We start from the raw sequence: 25,265 nt of genomic DNA on the forward strand, positions 1-25,265 counted from the left end.
AGCGGTTGCACTTTCTTCGTCGGCCGGCTTTGGAGCAGCCTGACAGATGCTCAGCACTGCCACAAGCAGGAATAGTAAGGCGAGCACGAACTTCATTTTTGCGATTGTTGTAAAATGTCTTCCTATCTTCACGTCAGCTATCGAACAAACGGCCACATCATGCGTACGGATTGCTTATATAGCTTCTGTTTTGTGGCTGTGTTGTTTTTGATAAACATTGAACGTTTGCAGCTGTTTTGGGGAACGAGTTCCTCATCCGTATTCGTCATCTAGAATGTCTAGCAAGTTTTTGCACTTCTGAGTGTTTTTTTGTTTGTAAACTGCTGCAAAACAACTTTTGGTGGAATCTGAGAATGTTCTAAAAATAACGATTCGACCATTGCTGAGTGCCATTATGAAGAAGCAATAAAAACTTATATGTGTTAGATCCACATACAGAGACATATGGACAACCATATTTATATGTTCTGGACCAATGTTCTTTCCGGAAGTTTTTAATATCGTAGTGACAGACAGTTAATACTGTCAGACGTTTGAATGGGACTGATAATCGCACACGTGATTTAAAAACATGCAATCATAACAATTAACTCCTCGATTAAAATCTATGTTAATTATGCGAATAGTATTAAATAATGCATTAATTTAATTTACATTTAGAAAGTATTGGTTCATAACAAAGAATGATTTGAAACGTGTCAACATTGATCGGTAACATGACTTTTTTTTTTGTACAAGTAATCCATGTCTTTCCAACTTTGGGCAGTCTCGTGGTTCCCCTCGCTACAAAAAACCTGCTCTTCACAGGATCTATCGAAAGGCTCATAGGATCTCCATACGTATCTCCTATCTCTAAACTGATCAATTCACAGATAGCCAAGGTCATTAGAGGGTTGTGGTTGCTCTAAATCTACTGCAGTTATTGCGCCGGATATGAGGATAAATGAAGGATTCACGTCCTTATGACTATGTCAAACAGTTTATGTATTTGTTCTATCTTTATCATAATCTAAAGCAATTATTTTTTTTACTGAACAGAGTGCGGGTGTAGTAAACTTCAACTACATGCTTTATTTGATAAGATAATAATGTTGAATAAGCTTTAACACATGACGTACAAAAAGTGTACAAAATTATGTATAAAAACATGTTTAATAAACATATAAAATCCGAAAAGTTGATATATTTTATCTTTCTAACTGGAAATGATAAATGTTTGCTTTATTTTTGTTATAACCGCTTAGCGCAAAAAGTCTACAAAGCATGCCACTAATATGAGTAGCCCTGCAAAAGGATTACAGTTGTATTTTGATGGTCTCATAGACCAAATTGGAATGCTTTCTTGGAATAATATTTTTTTATCAATTTTTTCATGTTCTATTTGCTTTGTTAACACTCTGGGCGCTGGCATTTTGCATTAGCTTTCTGCGAAGAACACAGTACAAGATAAGAGAGCGATGAGCGCGTTTCATTGGCTAACGATCGTTCACTCTCTTTCCGATCCTCACATACGATGCCGCTACTACAATAAGCGCTCCCTCTTTCTTCCCGCTGCAATACGCTCTGCTGAGAGTTGCTGCGAGACCAATCACAGAGAAGGAGAGTGAACAAAGTTGTGATTCCAAAAAGAACCACACAGCGCGCAGAGTGTTAAAATTATGTTTCTATGACCACTCATTCAAAGCCCAAATAATAGTTCTAAAACTAATTCAAATTTTGAATTTTCTTTCAATCACTCATGCAATAGGAAAACTTTAAAAGCATTGTCTTTTTGTTAGGAAAATTCACATTTTATTGTGACGCAGTCCCTGTTTCCACCTCATTTCTCCAATCGACCACAAACTGTTCGACTGATAGAGGGGGAAGGGAAACCAGGGCGGATAGGAAAATATAGGAAAGGAATTGTATTCAGTCTTGAATGATTCACCAGCCAGCTTGCAAAGCGTTTTCCTCCTTGCGCACTGCTGCTGCTGCTGCTGCTGCAACGACCCTCGCAGACCGCTTACATCGCCTCCGAGCTGCTGTCGATCGCTTCTCCAACGTTGTCGGCGCTCTTGCCCTTGCCGTGGTGCTTCTTGTGGTGCTTCTTGTGGTGCTTGGCGCGGTACTCACCATGCTCCTCGGCACCATGGTAGGCGGGAGCGGCCGGGGCGTAGTGCGGAGCCGGCGCATGGTGGTAGGCCGGGGCAGGGGCCGGAGCATGGTGTCCATAGCCGGCGTGGTGAGCCGGGGCAGCCTTGCACGGCACCGGGTGATGGTGGGGATCGCAGCTCACCAGCAGATTGTGGCCGCACTTGACCACCGGTGCGACGGCCGGGTAGGTGTGGACGACGGCCGGTCCCGGCACGACTCCTCCATGGTGGGCGTGTCCACCGCCGTACTTGGCGGGAGCCGCAATGGCCACCCCAATCACGGCCAGCAGAGTGATCGCAATGAAGCTGTTCATCCTGTTCGTCGGTGGTTGATACTGCGCGTAATGGGACACTACTGTACTGAAGAAGGGAAGGCTTGCCAGCTGACTGATGCTCTTACCACAGACTCAGGGGTCATTTTATATCACTCAGACATTGGGTAAACGCTAAAGGAAGCGAAATGCCAAGATAGCGGCCAAGGAAAGAGTAACAAACAAAACGTGGAGGATGTTTTTTTGTTCTCTCGCTCTTTGTGCAACGCCTCACTCCGAAAGTTGTCCCAAACAAGTGGCTTTCCGACGGGTTGGTTGCCCGAAATTCATGTTTATGCTTTCATTGCGGTGAAGAGGAAACAACCCCGTTGGTTGGTGGTGCTCGGGTTTGTGGCAGAATGAAAATAAAACACACGCACCGTTCGTGTTTGCTGAATAGACGGTAGAAGCGACGGTAGCGAAAAGCAAAGCATTTCGCTTACGCATTTTGGCGAGGTTCTTCTCCAAGTCGAAGGTCTGGCAGAACATTCGGCTAGCACTGATATGAGCACATCATGATCAAAAAGGTTTATTAAAAGAAGATTTCAAGGGATCGGACTACTTATCAACCATTATTGGAGGTTTAGCATAAAGCAAAAGTTTTCTCCTAATTTTTGTTACAATTCCTCTGAGTGTTTCGTTAATTTACAGAACATGGTGAAAATTGGCATTTTTCTATGTTTTGCTAAAAAAAAGATACATTTACCAGTTTTCCAAAAAATGTACAAAAAAAAAACTCGGAGCAGTAAGTTCAAACTTAGACTATTTTAATTTAATAATGTTAAATTAGTTTCTCCACATTATGTTTTTCCTATTCCTTAGGATAGAGACTTTGAGCCGATTGGCCTCATTCGTCTCTTTTAATAATTGAAATAATTTTAACATTTAGAGGTGATAATGTTTAATGATTTTATCAAGCTGTACAGGAGAGCTTTATCAGAGCAATATACAAATTATTATATATTAAAATCCATTATTTAGCAGATATAATCATCCATTCTTGTATTTTAACTTTTATATCAGCGTTTATTAAATTTGTTATCATGTTCTATATCAGTAGACATATTCAAGAAATTTAAATTAAATTACTACAGAAATACATAGCTTCTCCACAGAAATAAATTATCTATTCATTATGGAAAAAATGGCAATTAGAAAGTGAGTTGATGAATATATGATGTTTAATGTTTGTTACAGGGGTTTCCACAATAGGTTTCCATAATTTTTTGGGCTCGTCTCACGATTTATTGGAATCGGCCCATTGGACATCAATATAATTAAACCAACAAATTCTGGGAAACGCCTAAACAATTCTGGAAAGAAACAAACTAATGGGAAGCAACCAAAGATTTTCGGAAAAAAAAACAAAAAAACCTTAGAAAACCCTGTTAAAGCTTCATTATACATGTTTTTTCAAGTATCATGATTTTTAAATATGAATTTAGGCAACGGACATGAATGGGGTTGCGTAGACTGATGGGAATTCAGCAATAATAGTCTTATCAAGCTATCAATAACTTTAAAAAGCTATCAAAAAATATTTTAAAAAATAAAACATTGCTGAAAACTGCATTTCAATGCTTGTATCGTTCGATAAAAGTGAATCAAAACGATGCAGCGTACAGTAATTTTAAAAGGACGGTAAATTTCTTCCAAGCCATATCTTTTACCTATTTAATTAGGTTAATAGAAAATGTTTTAAAATAACTTTTTGTACTCTAAAATATCCATGTTATAACAACAACATTTTCTACTTCGCATATCTGGTTGATGTGTAAATGAAGATTTTTGTTTGTTTTGCGTTTTGAAAACAGTTCGAAAAGACTAAAGAGATTCCATTTGATATCAGCGCCAATTTCATTCACAAATGCCTTTCGATCGGTTCATGTGAAATATATAAAAAAAGATTTAATAAAGTAATGTATTTTGATCGAATGCAACGCAAGCATTATTTTTTCAAGAAAATATCTATTTCAATTATTTTCCAAGTTCATTGGTGCCAAGATCATCCGTCGATCAGCTACAATGAATCAATATTAAATACAAGCCTCATTCTATGGCTTTATTTAAAGATTTTAAAATAAATATTAAGCAATTAAATCAAACCCAGCACAACAAAACCTGTATGGCAACATTCCATACCCTCAACAACCAACGCTAACGCCAGGCATTTGGGTCATGCACCGCACCAAACAACCTCAGCCAAACCTTTTGCTGACGTGAACAAATTCAAACTCCACACGCGTCGATCATACTTGCGCAACAACAAAAAAAGAAAAGAAACGCACACGAATGAAACCACCATTGAGCTAAAGTTTTGTTTCCACCGAGCCACCAACCCAAAGGCGGAGACCTGGTGTGGACGGGTTTATTTTCTACCTCAAATGTACCAAACACCCCCACGACATCCGCTTCACCGGGCAGTGGAGCCCTCGGCAACGTCCGTTGAACTTTCCGCGTTCGAGCCCCAGAACTCTTCGTTTTCTTCCTGCGGGACGGCTGGCGCGGGCGTCAGCGCAGGCCCCACCGGCGTCTTGGGAGATGTCGTCTCACCCTCCACTCCTGCTGCTGCTGGCGCTGCTGTCCCATTGATACTCGGTTGGGTAGAGCTGACCGGTGGCATCCCGGCGGTCGGTGGATCGGACGGTTTGGCAAAGGCGGAGATGATCGGCACTTTGGGCGATTCGCTCAGCGGTTCCTGGACGGGTGCGGCAAACCCGGGAATGTCTTCCGGTGTGGCGGCTTTGTACGATGGGCCATACCCGTGGGCATCTTCGGACGGTTTGGCATGGTGAGTTGGGTATTCGGAGTGCTCTTTCTGCTGGTGCATTGGTGCTCCGTGGGATGCTGCCGGTGAGGGATAGTAGTGGGACGATGGTGGCGGTCCATACCCACCATAAGGTGCTGGGTGAGGCATTCCATAATGATGAGCTGACGGGGCAGGCTGGTACACTGGAGCCGGTGGGTAGTATGGAACACCGCCCGAAGCATGACCATCGTAAGGGGAACTCGCGGAGCACGGAACCCGCGTCACGGTGGGCGTACAACCGATCAGTAAATTCTGCGCACAGCTTGCCTTCGGTGCAACGGCTTTATACGTCAGCGAGGTTGTCTTGCCGTACGACGGTCCAGCTGAACCTTCCCCACCGTACTTGGCCGCTCGGCTTGTCTTCTTGCGCTCGTACAACTTCCCAACGGGCGCTCCCTTCAAGGTGTAATCACTGCGGGAAGATTTACCATACGAATCGTACGACTTGCGGCTGCGTGCCTTGTGCACATCGTAGTGCGACTTTCGCCCGGCACCGTAACGCTCCCAGTCACTGACCTCACCGTCCTGCCGGAAGTCATTGGCGTACCGGTAGACTGCTGGGGTGTAACGGCTGGCTCGCAGGGAACGCTGCTGCTTCACCGTGTAGTACTCCTCGCTCGGTTCCTCGTAGCTGCGGGAAGATCGCTGCTCCTCCACACTCGGGTACTCCAAATCCGGGTCTCGACCGTACCACTCTTCACCGCACTGCCCTAACGCCCCCCGGGCCGCCACCACCGACAGTAGACACAGCAAACCGATCTTGATAGCCATAACGTACCGCACTCACTGTTCACTGGCCAATGTCTGAAGGTCTTTCTTATATAAAGAGGTTGACGGGAGACTCACACACACTTAAGGCACCAGCCGGCATTCGGGCAGACTCCTTCGGGGAATCTCTCTCTCTCAAGAACGCGGTAACGGGATGTAACGGTCCACAGCGCGGGCAGATTGATCTCTTCCGGGTGTCTTTTGTTATGTTTTATTTTATTTGCTGTTACAGACACACCAGGTCAGGCGGAAGCCAAAACCCGCACACACACAACACGCTCGAGGACGGACGAGCGACGACTACCGGTTCACCGGTTCGATGGAAAATGAAATGGTTGGACGGTGAGCAATCGAATCGGTGGATGGATCGTTGGAAGTGCTCTTTTTTTTTGTGCAACAAATAAGTGCTTCGGTCAGCGCTATTCAGCAACAAACAGGGCCTATTTCAGTTCCTCGTTTTATGCATTAATCGACAGTTGAGGAAGAAGGTAAAGAAAGAAGAAAAAAACAACAAATGGCGATGATCGAGGGTTGAAAAATGCTTTCCTCCACCTCGGGACGTGATTGTATATTAGTTTCGGTGTATTAATGAGTTTGGTGATGTATTAATACAAATAAGGAAAAGAGAAAAATGATGTTGCCTAGCATGTACGGTATAATTTATTTTGATTGCAACTGGTGGTCCAGCCACGCTGACCCAATTTTGCGGCCTTTCCTAGCAACAAGGCAGACCGGCGGAGACAGGACGGAAAAGAATATCGCATTACATACCATTCGATGGAATAAAACACTTGTGAAATGAATTAAAAAAAAAAGAAAGCCTAACCTAAACATCAGCAGTTATCGTATGTAACGTTATATCGCCCCCGCTACGTTACAAAACTGCTGCGTGTACTGCGTGGTGCTTTGCGTTTTGCGCGCGCTGTGTGTTGTGTCTTGCGCATCGACGCACAATGCACCGCGGATTAAGTTACAGCATCAACGCCGCGCACTACCACCCACAGCACGTCCGCGACAGAACGGCTTGCTGAGGTGTTCCTTTTTGGGGTGTTGTGTTGTGTTGCAAAAGGGAAAAAAGGGAACTCCCCGCACTTTTCTTGATCCAAGCAGCCGTCGCTGGTGCGCGTCCTGCCCCAAAACATATCGTCTGTCAAAATAGTGTGTGTGGCCCGTCGTCGCGGTGCAATCAACAACAACGCTCCGTTTCCAAATGATTGTGTTTAAATTAAGTGTAATAAGTTAAGCAGAAAAAACACGTTGTTCCAAATTGTGCTCCAATGTTTTGGAAATGGCTGGAGGACAACTTCAAGTACCGGCGAAAGTGGTAACGTATCGAAACGCTGTGCTTTCCCCGTGTCTCAAAGTGTGTTCCGTGCCTCGATGTGTCGATGCTGTTTGTTGTAAAACTAAACCGGAACAAACCCCTGAACTAGCCATTCAGACAGCCGCAGGTGCATTTGCTGTGCGCACAGCAATCCGCACACAGCCCACACTTGGTGCAGAGGGCGCGCGCGTTCTGCTGGCAGGCGCCACACTGCGGCCACCGCAACATGTTCAGATGGTACGGATCCCAGGCGGCGTACGGGTTGTACACCATCGACGGGAGCGAGTAGTGGAACCGGGACCGTTCGAACTGCTGCGAGCGCTGGCCTGACATCGGTGCGAGCGATCCATCACCATCGTACGCCACGATCGGCACCTTGTTGAGGACGTGCGTTTGGCCGTGCGTTGACGGTGTCGCCCGTTGCTTGCGGCCCAGCTTCTGCGTACCGGCACGCTGTTGGGAGGCAGCTGTAACGCAAAAGAGGGGTGTTGAGAAGCATTAGAAATGGACCAGAGGAGTGGTGGGAGCTTGGAATCGGACCTATCCGATTCCATGTTTCGAATCAAATCCGGAGCCGATTCCGATGCGGGAATCAATTCCGATTCCGGAGCCGATTTCGGAGTCGATTGCAGAGTCGATTCCGGAGCCGTTTCCGGAGCCGGTTCCGATGCTGGAATCGATTCCGGAGCCGATTCCGGAGACAATTCCAGAGCCGATTTCGGAGCCGATTCCGGAGCCGATTCCGGAGCCGATTCCAGAGCCAATTACGGAGCCGATTCCGATTCTGAAATCGATTCTGACTCCGGAGTCGATTCCGGAGCCGATTCTGGATCCGATTCTAGAGTCGATTGCGGAGTCAATTCCCGTATCAATTCCAGAGTCGATTCCTGAGATGGCTTCGGTTGCCGATTTCTGATTTGACTCCGGAGCCAATTCCGGAGTTGACTCTGGAGCCAATTCAGGAGCCGATTCCGATGCTGAAATCAATTCTGACTCCGGAGTCGATTCTGGAGCCGATTCTGAAGTCGAATTCGAAGTCGATTCCCGAGTCAATTCCAGAGCCAATTCCAGAGTTAACTCCGGAGCCGATTCCGGTGTCGGCTTCGGAATCGTATTAGCGATCAGAATCGGTTCCAAAATCGGAATTGACCTGGGAATCGCAATTTGCCTCGGCAACGCAATTAGGATTGACTCCAGAAATGGAATTAGCTCCGGAATGAGAATCAGTTCTTGAATTGAACTCAGAAGTTTCAGAAGCAAAATCAGTCCTAGTATCTCCTTGAGAATGGATCGTTTACAAGTAAATTTTGATTATTTGCTGCTATCAATACATAGCATCATTGGACCCTAACGCCTATTCTTATGGAGATGCCGAAACCGACTCCGTTTCGTAGCCGATTCTGATTCCCGAGCCAATCCCGATTCCGGAGACGATTTCGATTCCGGAACCATTTTAGGAACCGATTTCAACTCCGGAGCCGATTCCAGATTCAATTCCGATTTCGGAACTAATTCCGAAGCCGATTCCGATTCCAAAATCGATTCCGGAAACTGATTCCGGACCTACTTTCCGAAATCTTTTCCAAAAAACTTCGGAGCTTTCCAGAATCACTTTCGATAAAAACTTCATTTTTCCCATCGCTAGACCAGAGCACATTTCCTACTCACCATAGTCTGCGTAGCGATCGTAGCTCATGTCCTCCTCGCGCTGGTAGTCTCCGGACGGTTTCCTTCTCCCAGCCGCCACCCGACGGCCCTGGGCTTCGATGTCCTCGAGCGTGCGCGACCGCAGCTGTCCCTCGCCCCAGTCATAGTTGGAGCGGCGGGCCGCCAGCGTGTCCTGGTTGCGCAGCGCAAAGAACTCGTCCAACATCCGCTGGCTCGTGTGCTCGCCGTAGTCGAAAAAGGGTGCCGAGTTGGCGTACGCCGATTTGCCCTGCTTCAGCGGCATCTGTTCCATTTCCCTTTCGAAGCTCTCTACATCCGTTTGACCATCAAACGGATTGCCGCCACCGCCATACCATCCACCGTTCGGTGCCTGCTGTTGCTTCGTAGCGGCATCGTCGATAAAGAACCGTTCGGAGAGTAGTTCCTCCGGCTGTTCCGGCTGCTCGACGGAGGAGATCACTTTGTCCAGCTTTTCCTGCACGTTACGCACCGGTGGAAAGACCTTCCGCTCGACCCGATCGGTCGGTTTGCCGTCCATCTGCTCCTTGGACGTCGCGTAGTTCTCCACCTTCAGTGAGCGGATCGGTGTGCCGATCGACGCTGGTGACGATTCGTTCGCCAGCTGCTGCTCGTCCGAATCGACCGAGTAAACCTGCACCACCACGTGGCTGTTTTCGGCCTGCAGCGGATCGTCCTCTTCCCGGTGCGAGTGCGCCCTGCCCCGGTAGCGATCGTAGCGTCGCATCCGGTCGGCCGAGCTCTGCGGTGGAAAGGATGCGGCCGATATGAGCTCCCAAATGTCGCCCTGTTCGTTCGGGTCATGGTTTGCCAGCTGCTGGTCCCCGGGTTGGTGCTGCCCACCGTCCGCCGTACTGCTTGCGCTTATGAAAGCGATCGATGCCAGCAGAAGCGTGCTGGCCAAAACGACGGACACTATCGTGCACATTATGCTCATCACCCTTCACACCCCGAAAGTTCACTGGATCAAGCTGGCGCTCGATCGTGCGCTTATTAAACCAGGCACCTGCTGGCGCCACCCGGTTTTATATAGCTTTCCCGTACGCTCCCCCTGGTGCTAGCTGGACCCACCGTGGGTCATTTGCTCATGGCCGTGACCGTGACTTTGCCAGCAGCTCTGTAAACAAAGCGCGCACCGGCAGTGGGGAGAGCTAGCCAGATTCTTTGAAACCCCAAGCAAGACCTCCCTCCTCACGGTCACCAGAACGGTTTGTTTTGCATTTCTGTTTACGGGCGACCTCTAAGCTCGCTGCAAGCCCACCGCGTAACGTGATACATAGCGGGCGACCCCAGTTTGCGCGTCTAAAAATGCGGCCTAAAAGCAAAGAGAGTTGCTGTTGTTGTTAAATAATCCAATCCGTTTTAGGCACATAAACACACACCCCGTTTGCTTATCTAATGTACCCGCTTTTCGCTGTGTTTGTCGTTCAAGCGCGATCGTGTTTGGCCGGAGGCGCCGTAACTCGGTGCTGGAAGTCAGCGGAAGTCAGAAGATCACCCAGCAGCAGTACCGTGCCCTGCTGGCCTGCATCGATTATCTGGAGCAACGTGAGGCGGCTCGTACCGACAGGCTGTGTAAAAAAAAACATTCCACTGCATGACGCTTCTTCCCCCTTTTTCCAGACATTGGCGTTTACGGGCTGTTCGTGACCGGCGGTAGCGTAACGCACGTGAAAAGAATATTCGACAAGCTGAAAGCTGGCTGTCCACTGCTGCTGGATTACCTGCGCTCGGCCCATGCACCGCGGGAATGTGCGATGGCTTTCCATCAGTTCCTTTCGCTGTATCAGGTGCAAGTGCTTCCTCAGCGTTGTGTCGATGTCGTGCTGGGTAGGTTGTGTTAAAGCCATCTTACCGGCCACAAAGCCCCACCCGATTTACCCAGCTGTAACCTCCTTTCCAGGGGATGTGGCCGGTGTACCGAAGCGGCTGATCGCCCTCGACGTGCTGAACCTGCTGCACGAAGAGTACGACGATACGCGCCTTCACTTTGCCAAGCGCTATCTGCAGCTGATGCGCCGCTACACCCTGTACGGCTACCTGCGGCCGACGGAAGTGCACGCCGTCATCACACCGTACCTGGTGGTGCCGAAAATATTCCGCGGCCCCGATCTGCGCACCAACATGCAGTCGAAATCGATGACGCTGTTGGAGCTGTTTCTGCTAGCACAGCTGCTGGACGATCCGTCGGCACTGTCGGAACAGTTACAGCAGGCTTGTGCCGCGTATTGGCAATCGAACTGAAGGTAGAACGTTTCGAGGTAACTGGAATGATAAAAAAAACCCGCCATATGGTGGCCGTTTTTGCTAGTATGTTCGTTACTTGCGTCGATCATTACCACATAAATGTAAACAGAAGAAGACGACGCGACGTGTCTTGCAGCGGTTAAGGGTGGCCTTGTCGTTATCAGATATCGTTTGAAGTGTATCTATTGTACAGATTTAATTAGCTATCAACCGGTACAAATCTTTCGATAGCAAACACTTTTTTATTTTCTCTCGCTTTCGAGGCCACAAAGTCCCTGATAGTGTTAGATTAGATAGCACCACTGATTGCGCGCTATAAAATGGGTTCATTTTTAGTCATCGCGATAAGCAAGGTTTCCTTTCCTTTCTATTCTTTTAGTGTCCCACCAGAAAGATGTTTATCTAGCTCCGGTTGGAACGTGAATCACAGATTTGAATTAATCACAAAACAGTGATGAGTAAGGCCTCTTTTCCCAGTCTCTGCAGCAGAGCAAACTGCATACTCACTCGGCAAATCCTCAATCTGAGCATAACAGACGTTATTTGTTTGTACGCTGGAGACTTTTTTTGTTGCTTCTCTCTTGTTTGAACAAACGTGTTGTTTCTCGTCGGAAGCAGCGTTCTCGTTTGCCTCACCAACACACGCCGGTGAAGAGTTCTACCGGTGGTGACCGATAAGAATCCGGCCCGCCGCAAATGCAGCGCACAACCCTTGTGTCTTCTTCCCTGTTCGTGTCTTTATCGGTTATGAAACCTGGCGAAGCGTGTGGTGGTTTGGGATTGGGTGCATGCATGTTGGTTGCTAGAAATATTTGCTACGCATGGATAGCAAAACGGTGTGTGACTAAAGTACATGGGGAGCAGCAAAACAAAACAAAACAAAAACGAAAACGAAAACCCCAGCCCAATTGCTTCAGTCACAATCACAGTCTGTTCACAGGGGAGTAGTTGTTCCTGCCTATCGTTTCACCCGGCTGGAAAGTCGCAGTTTTAGTCATCCTTTTTTCGTCCACGACAGACGGAGCAGCCGAAAGGGTTTGTGGAAACGGGGGGAGGGGGGAGGCTTTCGCGCACATGCTTGAGGGGTGTATACGTGTGCCACCTATCGTATGGTGGCTGTATTGTGGCTGTATATTTGAAGTTCCCGCTACTATCGCCGATCGCTCAGTTGCACCTGAACCGTCCTCGGCCTCGAGCGGAGTTTCCTTAACGGGCGGTCCCGGATCAAATCAAAGCCACGAAACGAAACGAGCGACCCCACCATGTGTTTGTGCTGTGGAAACCGCGAAGGTTACGATATCGACGATGCCAACTTTGGCAAATCGTACAACGAAAGCTTCAGCACGAGTCAGGTGGGATTTTGGAGTGTGTTTTAAAAGAAGTGTTCTTAAAATCGAATGAAACGGTTTTGTTGTGAACTACTTCTTGTGCCTAACAATTTAACTTATACCTTAAACTTAAGTAACAGAAGTTACTCACATTGTACATCACATATTCACACAACAGTGATTGCACTTCATTGCCACTACTGCAACAGCCACTAAACGTGTATTATCGTCTTATCATTTCCCCCATTTTAGACGGCTGAAGTGGGCCCACCGATTGTGATCGTTAATCAACCGACCAATGGGGCCGTTTCCGAAGGCTCCACAGTACCGCCGGACGCACGATAAGGCTGTGAGCGGACACCGTAGTCGATAAAATTCCTTTCCGTGCTATCTGTTTGTTAGCTATCAACTTGTATCAGTATCAATTGAATTACACAAAGGCCCACTGCAACTGAATGCAGTTTTCTCATTGAAGAAGTGGGTTACGGTCGAATGGGAATGCGGTTTGCACAGTGGAACGTTTCAACCCAGTCAACACGTGTTGGCGCTTATCAATTGTTTTAATTAGATGAAATGGTGATTCGGTGTATGCGTGGTTTTCCATTGTTATTGTTTTTTTTTTTCTCTATCGGCAGTAAATAGTAGTTAATAGTGGTAGGGTTAAGTATTTACACGTAATAAAATCGAATATACAGATGTAACCTGAACAGTGTTAGTAATTGCGTTTCCTGCAGCAATACAAACAAACACAATTTAATTTCTTTAACGCTATTTCCCATCATCGTTTATCTATCAAAATCAAAAAGTAATATTGAGAAAAGGATCCCTTGACTCGTTTTAATCCAAATTACTTGTTTAAATAAGTCGATTTATTTCAACGCAATATTCCATTCCATTGCTTCAATTTTTTTGAAGTTGACGAATATATTCTTTACGATTCTATTCGTACTAAATACCTTTAAAACTATACTTTAGCCAACAACCTTAAAGTACTCTCTTCCTCTCCGCGAGTACGTAATGACTGATAAATTCGTTTGAGAAGTATTTCACATCACTATTGCCGCTAGGCACTAAGCAGTTCTTAGACGTTCTAATCACTTGATACGATTTGCTCCTTTCTATCTGGGTATTTGTTTCCAGTTATAAAATCCTTTTCGAATTTTACACCCATGAGAGGAAATTCGTTAAATTCTATATCGTCGTACACGACGTTTAAACTCAATAAAAAATTAATCCACATAAAAGTAACACAGCTTAAGATGCGAAAAAGCAATGTAAATTGTTTGCTGGAAGCAGTTAAAAGAAAGGCATATTTCTCACACAAAAAATACCGATCACGCCAACTGTTTTAACTGGTCAAACTGGGCGTTTCCGTACGGACACACTTAATCGCCCGGTTCATCACATCGCACAGCTCGTCGTCTTCGCGAGCCGTCGCACCGTCCTCCTCCTCCAGCATGCGCCGCTTTCGTTTGCGGGTAATCTCTTCCAGCAGCCGTGGATGGTCCTTTAACCGTTCCTTCAGTTCACTTTCGTCCATGTAATCCCACAGATCCCAATCTTCCATCAGGGAGAGTGGCTTTGCGTCCGGATTGCACACTTTGCTCAGGCATCCCTCGCCGGTCGTTTCCTCCTCTTCGTCCGACGATTGCGGTGCAGAGCGGTACGCATTCATAAACAGCTCCTGGTACGGGTCTTCCTCGCCCTCATCGTCATCTTCCGGCTCGTCATCGGAATTGTACGACGGGCGGTATCCATAGCGGTAGCTTCGGTAGCCTGTGTCGTAGGGAGATTCTTCCGATGTTACGCTTTGGGCATCTTGTTCGGACGAAGCAAGGTCTCGCTGGGCTTGTTCATCTACTGGGGTGCTCAGAATGGTAGCGCTAAAACCAAAACAATCAATTCAGCACATATAGGCACGGCAATCTCCGTTATCAAATCATACCTTTCCGCCATTGCTTTATCACACTGCTCATTCGATAGAGCTCGGGAAGGAAATTGTTTTACAACAAACACTGGCACTGATTATAGATCGTTTGAATCATTTGCTAGCTTTCTAAATGAATCACAGCAACTTTTTCCCCGACGGAAAGAGCAAAAGACCGACAAAATGTAAATTTTCGTATTTGTTTTGTTTTGTCCTCTGTTTTGGTTATTAGCGGGACCATCAAATGTCAAATTGCAGAAATAATCGATCAAACGATGTTCGATGAAGAGGGTGTGCAAGAAAATTTTACCAAGAAAGTTTTAGTCAAGATACACCGTTGTAATTTTAAATGAGCCGTTAAAATTAAAATAAAAAATAAAAAAAATAAAATGTAAAATTGTTGTTTGAGTTGCACAAAATGTTGAAAACTGATTTTTCAAAGCGGATTGTATGTATTTGAAGGCTATTTAAAAAAAATGTTTTGTATTTATTATATTATAACGTAATACTTTTGACGTATGTTCGGCCCTATAATGTTGATAATGTTGATCTGCAAAGAATTTCATCCTAGTGAATTGGTTATTGCTATTTAACTGTTTAAAGAGGGTTTAGACCTATTTGTGCCCTTATTCGCCTCTTTGGTAGTGAATTACTTTATCCCTAACATACTCTGTTAAATTTTACAGAAATAATTAAAGCCTGAAGTAACCTATGCGTTGATGAAAATTTTATCACATAAAATGAGAGAATAAATTGTACAATTTTACCTTTTCATATATTTTTCAATTCTATTATAGCCTCCTTCACATGTAATAAAAATAATCATGTTTCAAAACATGTTCAAAAAGCCTAGTTTTTTTATGTGGCAAAAAGTGTTTAAATTTTCGTTTTTTTAAACATTTTTGTGAAATCCTGAATTGTAAATATTAAAACGATTGATTGTTTTTAAATTATGTCAATTTTGCAAAGCTACTTGCAAAACTGTATCATGAATGGAATAAAGTCATCATGATCCATTACTGACCTTCAGTGCTGCTCTCCTAAATTTCAATGCTTCCACGAAACGATATGTGGACTGTTTGCTCAGCAAACATTTGCTAAGATTTCGATCGAAACGATCAAAGAATTGTGGTGGGCGGGTAATGATGCTCTCCACGTCTGCCAATAATGAATGATCACACAAATCTCTTAAGATCATCTCATCTTGCCTATAAAACAGACCTCCTCAACCGGACGCACGTTCAGTTCCTCTCCATTGAATTGTCGCTGTCGTAGGGCATTGTGCTCATAAAGTTGTTGCAGTAAAGATGATGATCCCATACTTAACGATCGCAACGTGCTGCTCGGTGGTGATATCTAATTTCGCGGAAAGTGCTTATCTTCCGGTACAACTGCCCACGGAACTACAGCTTCCACAGCAGCTACATTACTACAATCACCCCGTAGTGTATCAGCTGAGTTCGTATTTATACAAACTCGATCCAAGGGCGCCACTGCCAAGCGGTATGATTGCAGTCGAGGATTTGTCGGCGGAGCGTGAAGAAACCGAATCGGACAACGAAACCAAACATCCCGCAGTTGATCCGAACCGGTTTGCAGTGATCGATGCTCCGGCTGCATGCCGGCCAGGGGAAGCTACCGACGGTAGAGGAAAGTGCAAAAAGATAGCTAATATTTTCTAATCTACCCTACCCGGCAAATAAATGGTCCAATGGATTTGTTGCATTCGTGTACTGATGTATTTTCATGAAATATCACTTTTTACACATTGAAACTGGGCGCTTCTTTGAAATGCCCGAAACGATAAGCGTTTAAATATCAGCTCAAGATATATTAAGCTTCAAGAAATCATACTCAAACTATGGTCTCTATCACACTAACCCATAATTGGTCTACATTTTCCTTGATGGTCGAGCATCTGTCCGTCGGGGCATAGTTTCGGTGGATCAATCACGTTCGCTTTCTGAAATGAGCACATTTTCCAGTACATTGTGGTGATCTCTTATCGAACTTTTATGATGATCTCTTACCTGTACATCAAGTAAATTGTTCACCTCTTCCGCAATAGCCATGGCTCGAACGAGAGGAACTGCTGGGGGTGGCTGTTCTGGTTCATCCTCACATCCGACGGGATATGCATAGGATACGCTCGCCACCAAAACCACACCGAACAACAACACAATCAATTTCATGGCGATCACTTGCTTTTCGATAAACACCCGTTTCAAAACTAAACAGAAATTCCTCTTTGTTTTTCGAGAAACAACCGCCAAGACAACAGCTTCTTTCGGTGGGTAGTTTACAATTAAAGTACGTCGTTTCCTACACCTCAATGGCCCTCCAGATAAGAGCGCGCGACACGACAATGATCGCCGTGTTTTCAATTGTCCGACAGGCGGCTTATCTTATCATCACGACACAAGTCCAGCAGTATGTATCGCTTGTTTATTTTACTTTTATTTTAGGAAATGAATAGCTCAAATCGGAACCATTTCAAAGGGCTTTGTGACGCGCTCTAGTAGTTTTAGTTTTAACAATTAAGCCGTTTGAACGGGGATAAAAATGGACCATAGAGAGAACTAACGTGCCATTTTCCTAACTGGCTGATATTTGCCAATCGAGCTTATCCTTTATCGGTGATCTCGCGGGTATCACCGGTCTGCATTTTCCGTGACGATCGAGCTTTTGTCCTGGAGGACATAGCGTTGGTGGATAAAAAAGATCATATTCATGAACTGATGGAATGGAATCTCCCCAGGTCTGCACCATACCAGATCAATCAAAAGATACCAACCAGTCTGCATTTTCCATTTAGATCGGGCATATGTCCCGGAGGGCATACCCTTGGTGGAAATATGTCCTTTCTCTGAAATGATTTTGTTTTTCGTAAATACTTCGTTATTGCCTGTTTGTATATGCGTAAAATACACGAAATGGAACGATTTATTTACCAATTTACCTAGCTTTATCAAAAATACTGGATTTTCCGGATTGGGTAGCTTTGAGGAACTGTCAGACATGATCGGTTGGCTGTAGGACCCGTTAGCCCACAAAACCACACTAAAAAGCAAGAGAACCAATTTCATTTCGGTCACTTCACTGGAATTCCCGTTACGCGTTTAAATCACACTATTCGAGGAGCAGCAGCTTCTTCAGCAATCAATAATTCCAACTCGAAGTAATGTATTTTATTTACAAAACATGTTAACCTCATTTCATTTAAAAACGATGTTGAAATTCTATTCACTGTAATCGCTCAGGGTGTAATGAATGCAGTACATGAGACGAATGAGATTTGTATGTTACTCAGAAGAGAAGCAATAAACAATCAAGATTAAATGATATGAAGCGTTATATGAAGGTTTCTTTGTTTTATTGTACAATTTATTGAAGCCTTCCTAAGCCTAAGGAAACCTTCAAAGGTGATATCTGAGTGAGACTTATTCTATGTATTATTATAAGAACAATCAGGCAAACAAATGTTTTATTCTCGCTGACTACTCTCATACCTTCCATTCATTTACGAGGCTTACGCTATGCTCACAACAAGGAGAGAAAAAATGCACAAATTCACCACTAAATATCAGATTGATTGATCCGGAGGATTATTGATGATCTTGAGCGGTATACTTTCAATCATTATAAAGCGGCATACTTCAATGATCAATAACGCTTGGTGAATACTGCGAGGAGGTGAACGAGGTATCAGAAATATAAAAAACAAATTCTGTCACCGTAAGTAGCGCTTAATATAATCAAATGAGCTTCTTTCGTGAGCGAGTTGAATGAAGCCTTTTTGTAGAATAGCAGTATCATATAATCCCAATATCTCATAATGGCCACCGTGAGGTAACAAATAAACAACGAGCTGTCAGAAAGAAGAACCCAAAGAGAAGATATTTGTATATTTATTAATCAATCGACGGACGTCATAAGCCCACCCGATGCGTACACGCTCCAGAGATTTACATATTACAATAATTGATTTACATAGTCTCACACTCACACTTATACGTAGGACTGACTATCCTGCTATGGGGGGAAATCTATTAGTCACTGAAAGCCAAGCCCACAAGTGGGTACAGGCAGGACTTGACCGACATCGGTTGTTGAGCCAAAGAAGAAGAAGAAGAAGTCTCACACTTACGCACAACACTTACAAAGAAGCTAACCATTCTGACGCGATGCACGAAGAAAATTAACACGTGACAACAGATCGGCATATGAAACGATTAGCCTCGTATTTCACTTGCAGGAGGTAGTTTTGTGAAAGTGAGTCAATATTTATTCTTCAAATATGAATTTATCTCCCTGGGCGCATAATCTTTCTGCATATTTCCCTATGATCGAGCATATGCCCTGCTGGGCATACCTTTGGTACACGAATTCGCTGAAACAAGTCGTTCATTGCCCATATAGTTATTGTCTGTTTTGTACTTGTGTTAAGTGATCCGATGGGTAACGATTGTTTTACCATTTGACTGTAGGATACGCCAGCCAAGAAAAACATGCTATAAAGCAACAGAACCAATTTCATTGTGATCACTTCACTGAAAATACCTCTATACGCACTCAAATCGTACTGAATTATACTTCAGGTACGAGTTGGTAGTTACTGCTTAGCCTTATGATTTATTCCAACTGGCGTGACTGGATTTTTATTTTAAAAAAATGTTGGAGTTTCATGCGCTGTAGTTATTCTGGGGTGTAACAAATGCGGTACATGAGACGATTGACTTGTCACGTGCCGATTTGTGTTACTAGCGAAGGAAGCAATCAAAAATCATGTTTAAATAATTTAAAGCTATAGGATTGCTTGCGCCATTGCACGATTCTTTTAAATCAACGATGTATATGATATTTGATCCTAATCGGAGAATTGGATAAGTTAAACTAGCATAAGAAAGAACGCACTTTTTCCCTTTCTTTCATATGTTAAAAACTCACATGATAAACCGCTCCGCTTAGTAAATATTGCAAAAAAGTCAAAGAGATATCAGAAGTTGAAAAGTGTAATATCATCTTGTAAAATGTGTAAAACTTAAATCCACCAGTTGGATAGTGTAATGTAGCCAAAATGCTATCAATTTGTAGCGGAGTTTGTAGAGACGACCTAGTTGAAAAGAGCTACTTCGTTGGATAGTTGAACGATATATTTGACTTATAGTGAAACTAAGTTGCTATTTATTCTTCAAAACTGAATGTTTCTCACTGAACGCTAAACGCCTCAGAATTTTTCTCTATGATCAATCTTTTGTCCTAGAGGGTCTTTGTTAATCGAACTACGCCATTATCCTGGAAATAGTAATTAGTAATTGGTTCATTATTGTTTATATATGATTTTAAAGATCCACAAGGAAGATTTTTCCTACCAATGTTGTGCGTGCCGATCACGCGTTACTGCAGTCACTCACCGCTGACAGTCCCAGCGTCAGCGTGCCAATGTGTTAGTTAGAGCGGTTCGGCAGGACAGGGCAATGATCGCTCGCCAGGCCAACGAACGGGAGCGATGGTGTCGTTTCGTGTAACAGACCTACAAAACTATCCTCGGTGTAAGCAGTTTCTAAATATGTGTGAAGTTTGTATATATATAGCTAAATTACCAATAAGGGAATATCACATTCTCCCCCCCCCCCCCCACGATACAATAGTCGATAACACTAGATCTTGAGTATTAGATGGTTGATTATTGTCCATCGGTTTGCTTTTGGCGCACGCGGCCCAACAAAACCGTGCAAAAAAGTAACATAACATAATGTCATTACACTCACTGCAGTGTAAAATCCCGTTACGTATTTAAATTGCACTGAAAGAGCTACGAGATGGTAGCAGCTTCATGGGTTTATACCAACTCAAAGCAGTGCCACTGTTTCAAATGCCAGCTAAAAGGGCTCATTGGGTAATAGGCACCAGTTAATGAAAATTGATTAATCCAATTCATTCTAGTTTGCACTGCACTCACTGGTGTCTTTAGCCCCGATCTACTGAGTGCATTATGTGCCCTCGTTCATAGTTGAAAACATTAAAAAACACGTGTAAAGCTGCATTTCTACCAATCAAACGTATGGGCAATTTAAAGTGCTAAATCTAATTAGAAGAACTATGTATTCCACGAAAAAAACAAAGATTTTCAGACTTTTATTTCTTACCGGAGTGGTAAGCAAGAGGTTTTGCTTATGATGTGTAATCGATAGAAATTTCTTAACTTCTTTTCAAAACAGTAACATATATTTGCAGTACAGCACACTGTTTAATGAATAGCCTACACACCAATACGAGATAGATAAACCTACACAAATGTAAGCATTCCAAAAGCAACGTCATTCCCACGATTGACCATGATACCGGAAATCGGAATTGGAATTTACGCCCGACACTTGCAGTGCGATAAATTGCACCGCTGGAATGTGGCGAATGCTTCGTGTGTGTGTGTGTGTGTGTGTGTGTGTGCACGACTGTGAACAATCGAATAAAGATTACGGTTTTACGAGCACGAGATTACACGATCAATCGTAATCCATTGAGAACTTCAGTGGGGGAACAGAGATTACAGCGATTGAATGAAAGAAACCAACACCAACAACAAAACTATCCATAGTTGCCACTGTACACACATTAGTCATCGAAGTTGGCATTGAACTGAAGATGCGAACGCGGGTATAATCAATTGATGACAGTAGGTTAAGCTTTATTGCATCACTTTGGCGTAAGGTGTTGTAGTTAAACAAACATTTAGAACATATTCATAGTGATTGTGAAGATCGACTTTGCGATACATTGTTGGGTTGATTTAGGGAACTGTAAATTTGAACTTCATCTCCCCATCGGTCGTCGGCATACACCCTTGTGATCCAGTACGGTACCATCCGGGCACACGATCGGAGCGTCAAACAATGCTCGCTGTAGAAAAGTAAACATAGGTCGTATAAGTTACAATCAAGCCTTTTCAGTACGGTTGCTATATTGGTGTTGTTGTTTTGATATTGCATCACTGTTTCGCAACGCAGCACGATCATATATGACAACATTCCCGAGAAAGATCATTCGTACCATTCCAATTATTAGTTGTGGTACGATCGAAGTTGTCGGCGGTCCGTTTGCACTTCCCTCATCCTCATAATAATCGACCACAACACCGGCACTCACGCAAACCACCAATCCAATCACACAAATCCACCTCAGAGTAGTACCCATTACTACGAGATCAAGCATCTATTCCAACCGTGTCACGTTGATAAACGTGTATCTAAAGCCCCAAGCTCTTGTACAACTAGCACTCTCGATCGGAGAAGTCCCACAGCAAAGATGCAAAAACCGCGCACTTCCTTCTCGCACGAACTCTCACTCTCAAGTGGCGCAGTTTTATCTTATCATTCGCCAGCAGCCGCGGATTCACTACTTGCAGAAATACAAAAACCATTGCATTCGCGCAGTCCCCTTTTGACTGGGGATGAACATGATGCGGCGCTCAGTGTCAGTCGCCGGCCACTTGACCGGTCCGGTCTTGCCGTGCTGTATTCCATTACCCTATCTGTGTACCTTTGCAGTATTGATATAGGCAAAGATCGATATCATGTCAGACGAATGTGTATCAACCTGATGAGATGTGATGGGAGGAACCGGGGGAAAACACACATTTTTACGCTCTTGAACTAGTCGGCAAGTTGCTTGCACTGGTAAGTCCAGGTGACGCGTGTGGGGAAGTTCATCGGTGAGTTTACCCACTTCCGGAGCTGTTGATATCAGAACCCGATACAACGATTCACGCTGTAGGGCAAATATTAACCCTCACCGTCAAGCAGGTGTGTGTCGTTGAGTACACTTGAGACCAGTGGCACAGTAACCAGTAACGGCAGTCACACATCTCAATGCGTGATCAAAAGCCGGCTCAAAAAAAAAAAAAAAAAAAGGAAGTCACGTAGTCGTAGCCCTGCCGTACTAAACGTCACGATCAATCAAGAAAGCGCTTGATCCATCAATTGTGGTGGCACTTCACATCAATCTTGCTAGACGAACTGGCAGTGGACGCTTAATTCCTTTAACGACGATCATCTTTTCCCGGGCAACAGATCCCAAACTTCCCGAGTGGAAACTCTCCACACAAAGGACTACCCGTTGACCGATGTTCTGGCCGAAGCTTACTCACCTCACAGTGTGGGCCGACACTTGTCCTTATGATCGACACGATAGCCCGGCTTACAGGCGGTCGGTGCGAGCAGTATGTTGATCTGTGGATTGGACACATGGACATGGCGAAATTTAAGCATTGCAACGCATAACCGCAGACTCTAACACGCTCAACATTACACTCACCGGCTGCATCACGAACATTCCGCCCGGGTTCGCTCCGTCCGTTTCGGCGGCTTCTTCCCCATCCGTATCGGTTGCTTCACCTTCGCCTACACCTTCTTCCCCATTGGCTTCCGGGGTTGGTGCGGTAGCTTGCTCTTCCTGCACCACCTGCGCTTCCTGCGTTGTGTGCGCTTCCTGCTCCTGCTCGTCACCTTCGTCGGATAAAACGGCCGACGGTGCAGTAGTGATCGCGAGCAGTGCAAGGCACAGCCACACTGCCGTACGTGTTGAGTTCTTCATGATCGATGGTACAGTGGAAGTAGCTCATAGTGGTTCGATTAAACAGACTGTTTACGTACTACGCTTATCAGCGTTTTGATTTTGGGATGCTGCAAATCTCGTTCCAGCAGACCAGCAGACTGAACAAAGAGAGAAAGAGCGCGAGAGTAAGCGATCTGTTCGTGCTCTCTTTGGTATTATCAAGGGGTCCAATGTGTTTTGGGGGGATTGCGTTGCCTGTAGCCGGAATAAATTTAGGTCGCTTTGGAAGGTCACGCGGCGAAGGCTAGCATCTTGTGTCCGAATGTCGTATTTCGGGGATTTTTCGGTACGATTTTGCTATCAAGATTGTCTTTTTTTTTGGCAAATAGGCTAGACATGATGGTACATGTATATGTATTGAAGGTACGATTGAAACGCATTTAAAATCAAATGTTATCAGTTTTGTTACTAATGAGGAGTTTCCGTGAAAGCTTTTTCTGGTGGCGCCATCTATTACACAGTAGCGAAACTATACTATCGACACCTTTTACTACAAAAATCCCTGTACAGATATAGCTGATATTAATCGATGCAAGCATCATTGATAGTGACTGAATGAGACAAATGTGGCTTTTTGTTATGATTTTCATTTAAAGTTTTATTGTTACATTTTTATTTAATTTCTGTATGTGCCATTCGAGCCGGTCTCGTAGTACAGTCGTCAACTCGTACGACTTAACAACAACAAGAAGAAGAATGTGCCATTTACTGTCTGTGATATAGAAATGATGACCACACCGTTTGGTTGTCTTCTGTCTAATGCCCGTTTATTTCACCTTCATGCGGTTTGTCGCTTTGACAGATTGACGTTGTCGGAGCTGTCTGAACCTGCACGTCACTGATTAAAGTGCAGGGCTGCCAAACACCACACGCCCCCATGATGTTCTCATCACTTAATGTCTACAACAAAATCTGCCAGTGCCTGTGGCGGCCGTCGGTTCCGCGCCGGTCGACCTTCATTCATTTCTATGGGTTGCTCATCAAACTGGGCAGGAATTTCAGCATATTGCTCAACGCTTGTTTCCTCTTGCTCCTCATCAACTTCGACATAAGCGTCTATAGAATCATTCGGGTTTGACCTCGCATCAAGAAAGAGATCTATCTCGTCCTCAGCTGCAGATGATGGTAAAGCAATGTGTGAGGTTGTCAAAAAATCTCTTCCCCCGTATGTACTCGGAGCTCTTCGAATGTCAAGCACATGTCTCGGCGTGCCTTCCACCTCTACAGTGTTTCTTGATATGACACCAGTCACTGTACCAGGCTTCCATTTGGTTGTACAGGTTACTTGGGGTGGCTTAACGAATACTGAATCTCCTGGCTTGAAGGGGCATTCCTCGATGCCTTTTTCTGAAGGCTCTCGAGGTTTTGCCGAAGGATGTCTCCATTTGTAACGGAAGATGGCATCTGCTGGAGATTCCTCTCGACTACAATCCGACGCCAGATTGTACCAAAACACGGCCTGGAGAGGTGACGTGGCACTTCTGGCAGCTATTCTTTTAATTGTTCGATGGTTACGTTCGACAATACCATTACCGGATGGGCGATAAGCTGCTCTATATCGCCTCACTACATTCCAGTTCCTACACAGCAGTTCGACATAGCTAGAGCGGAATGCCAATCCGTTATCCATTAGCAATTCATCAGGAGGTCCTCTTTCACGAAATACTCCTTCCAACACCTGACTTATTTCTGAGCCACTCTCTGTTTTTATCTCGCGCCATATCGCAAATCGTCCTGGTCCACAATCTACTATTGTAAGATATTTACTTGATTCAAAGTGAGTTACGTCTACAGCTAATCGTTGCCATATTCTTTTTACTTCGAGATCACCTTGCTCGTGTGTGGTCGGTGCTGGGTCGATAGATTGACACTGTATGCATTCGCGTACGCACTGCGATATTTCATTTCTATTTATTGTTGGATCTACCAGTCTTGCCAGATAGAGTGAACGATCTACGCCAAAATGATGCTGTTCATGCAACCTCTTCACGTTTGCTGCGCACGCCACGTGTAACTCACGTGTGATCGGTTTAGTGAGCCATGATTTTTTCACTCGCGTCAAGGCATCTGCTTTGTTCTTTTCAGACTGAACAAAAATCACGTTCAACTCCAGTGCATAT

At 44.6% G+C, this 25,265-nt stretch overlaps 6 protein-coding genes across 7 annotated transcripts; 1 reads left to right on the forward strand and 5 right to left on the reverse strand.

Moving 5' to 3' along the window:
- Positions 1-1,763: 1,763 nt before the first annotated feature.
- On the reverse strand, positions 1,764-2,544 carry LOC120902481 (vitelline membrane protein 15a-1-like). Its single transcript, XM_040311258.1, has one exon. The coding sequence runs from the start codon at positions 2,444-2,446 to the stop codon at positions 2,003-2,005; it is 444 nt and encodes a 147-aa protein (XP_040167192.1). The 5' UTR covers positions 2,447-2,544; the 3' UTR covers positions 1,764-2,002.
- A 2,312-nt stretch (positions 2,545-4,856) lies between these two features.
- On the reverse strand, positions 4,857-6,023 carry LOC120905246 (vegetative cell wall protein gp1-like). Its single transcript, XM_040316139.1, has one exon. The coding sequence runs from the start codon at positions 6,021-6,023 to the stop codon at positions 4,857-4,859; it is 1,167 nt and encodes a 388-aa protein (XP_040172073.1).
- A 629-nt stretch (positions 6,024-6,652) lies between these two features.
- LOC120902747 lies at positions 6,653-10,029 on the reverse strand. The gene is made up of 2 exons (XM_040311740.1): positions 9,013-10,029; positions 6,653-7,811 (listed from the first exon to the last, which is right to left on the reverse strand). The coding sequence occupies exons 1-2, from the start codon at positions 9,965-9,967 to the stop codon at positions 7,450-7,452; spliced, it is 1,317 nt and encodes a 438-aa protein (XP_040167674.1). The 5' UTR covers positions 9,968-10,029; the 3' UTR covers positions 6,653-7,449.
- Positions 7,030-13,306, forward strand: LOC120902749. Its single transcript, XM_040311741.1, has 5 exons — positions 7,030-7,344; positions 10,463-10,578; positions 10,654-10,860; positions 10,934-12,629; positions 12,858-13,306. The coding sequence occupies exons 1-4, from the start codon at positions 7,298-7,300 to the stop codon at positions 11,272-11,274; spliced, it is 711 nt and encodes a 236-aa protein (XP_040167675.1). The 5' UTR covers positions 7,030-7,297; the 3' UTR covers positions 11,275-12,629; positions 12,858-13,306.
- On the reverse strand, positions 13,230-14,764 carry LOC120902750. The gene is made up of 2 exons (XM_040311742.1): positions 14,551-14,764; positions 13,230-14,488 (listed from the first exon to the last, which is right to left on the reverse strand). The coding sequence occupies exons 1-2, from the start codon at positions 14,559-14,561 to the stop codon at positions 13,954-13,956; spliced, it is 546 nt and encodes a 181-aa protein (XP_040167676.1). The 5' UTR covers positions 14,562-14,764; the 3' UTR covers positions 13,230-13,953.
- Positions 14,765-18,401: 3,637 nt separating this feature from the next.
- Positions 18,402-23,161, reverse strand: LOC120902870. Of its 2 annotated transcripts, XR_005739497.1 has the most exons (4): positions 22,846-23,161; positions 22,679-22,760; positions 19,905-20,065; positions 18,402-19,827 (listed from the first exon to the last, which is right to left on the reverse strand). XR_005739497.1 is itself a non-coding variant. In XM_040311924.1 (3 exons), exons 1-2 carry the CDS (start codon positions 23,122-23,124, stop codon positions 22,680-22,682), a joined length of 360 nt encoding a protein of 119 aa, XP_040167858.1. In that variant the 5' UTR covers positions 23,125-23,157; the 3' UTR covers positions 21,195-21,432; position 22,679. The 2 variants fall into 2 exon arrangements, 1 of the variants encoding a protein (XP_040167858.1); XM_040311924.1 differs by lacking the exons at positions 18,402-19,827; positions 19,905-20,065 and adding an exon at positions 21,195-21,432 and having other exon boundaries at positions 22,846-23,157.
- Positions 23,162-25,265: the final 2,104 nt, after the last annotated feature.

Source organism: Anopheles arabiensis, chromosome 3, assembly GCF_016920715.1.
Source record: "Anopheles arabiensis isolate DONGOLA chromosome 3, AaraD3, whole genome shotgun sequence".
NCBI classification, from domain to species: Eukaryota; Metazoa; Arthropoda; class Insecta; order Diptera; family Culicidae; genus Anopheles; species Anopheles arabiensis.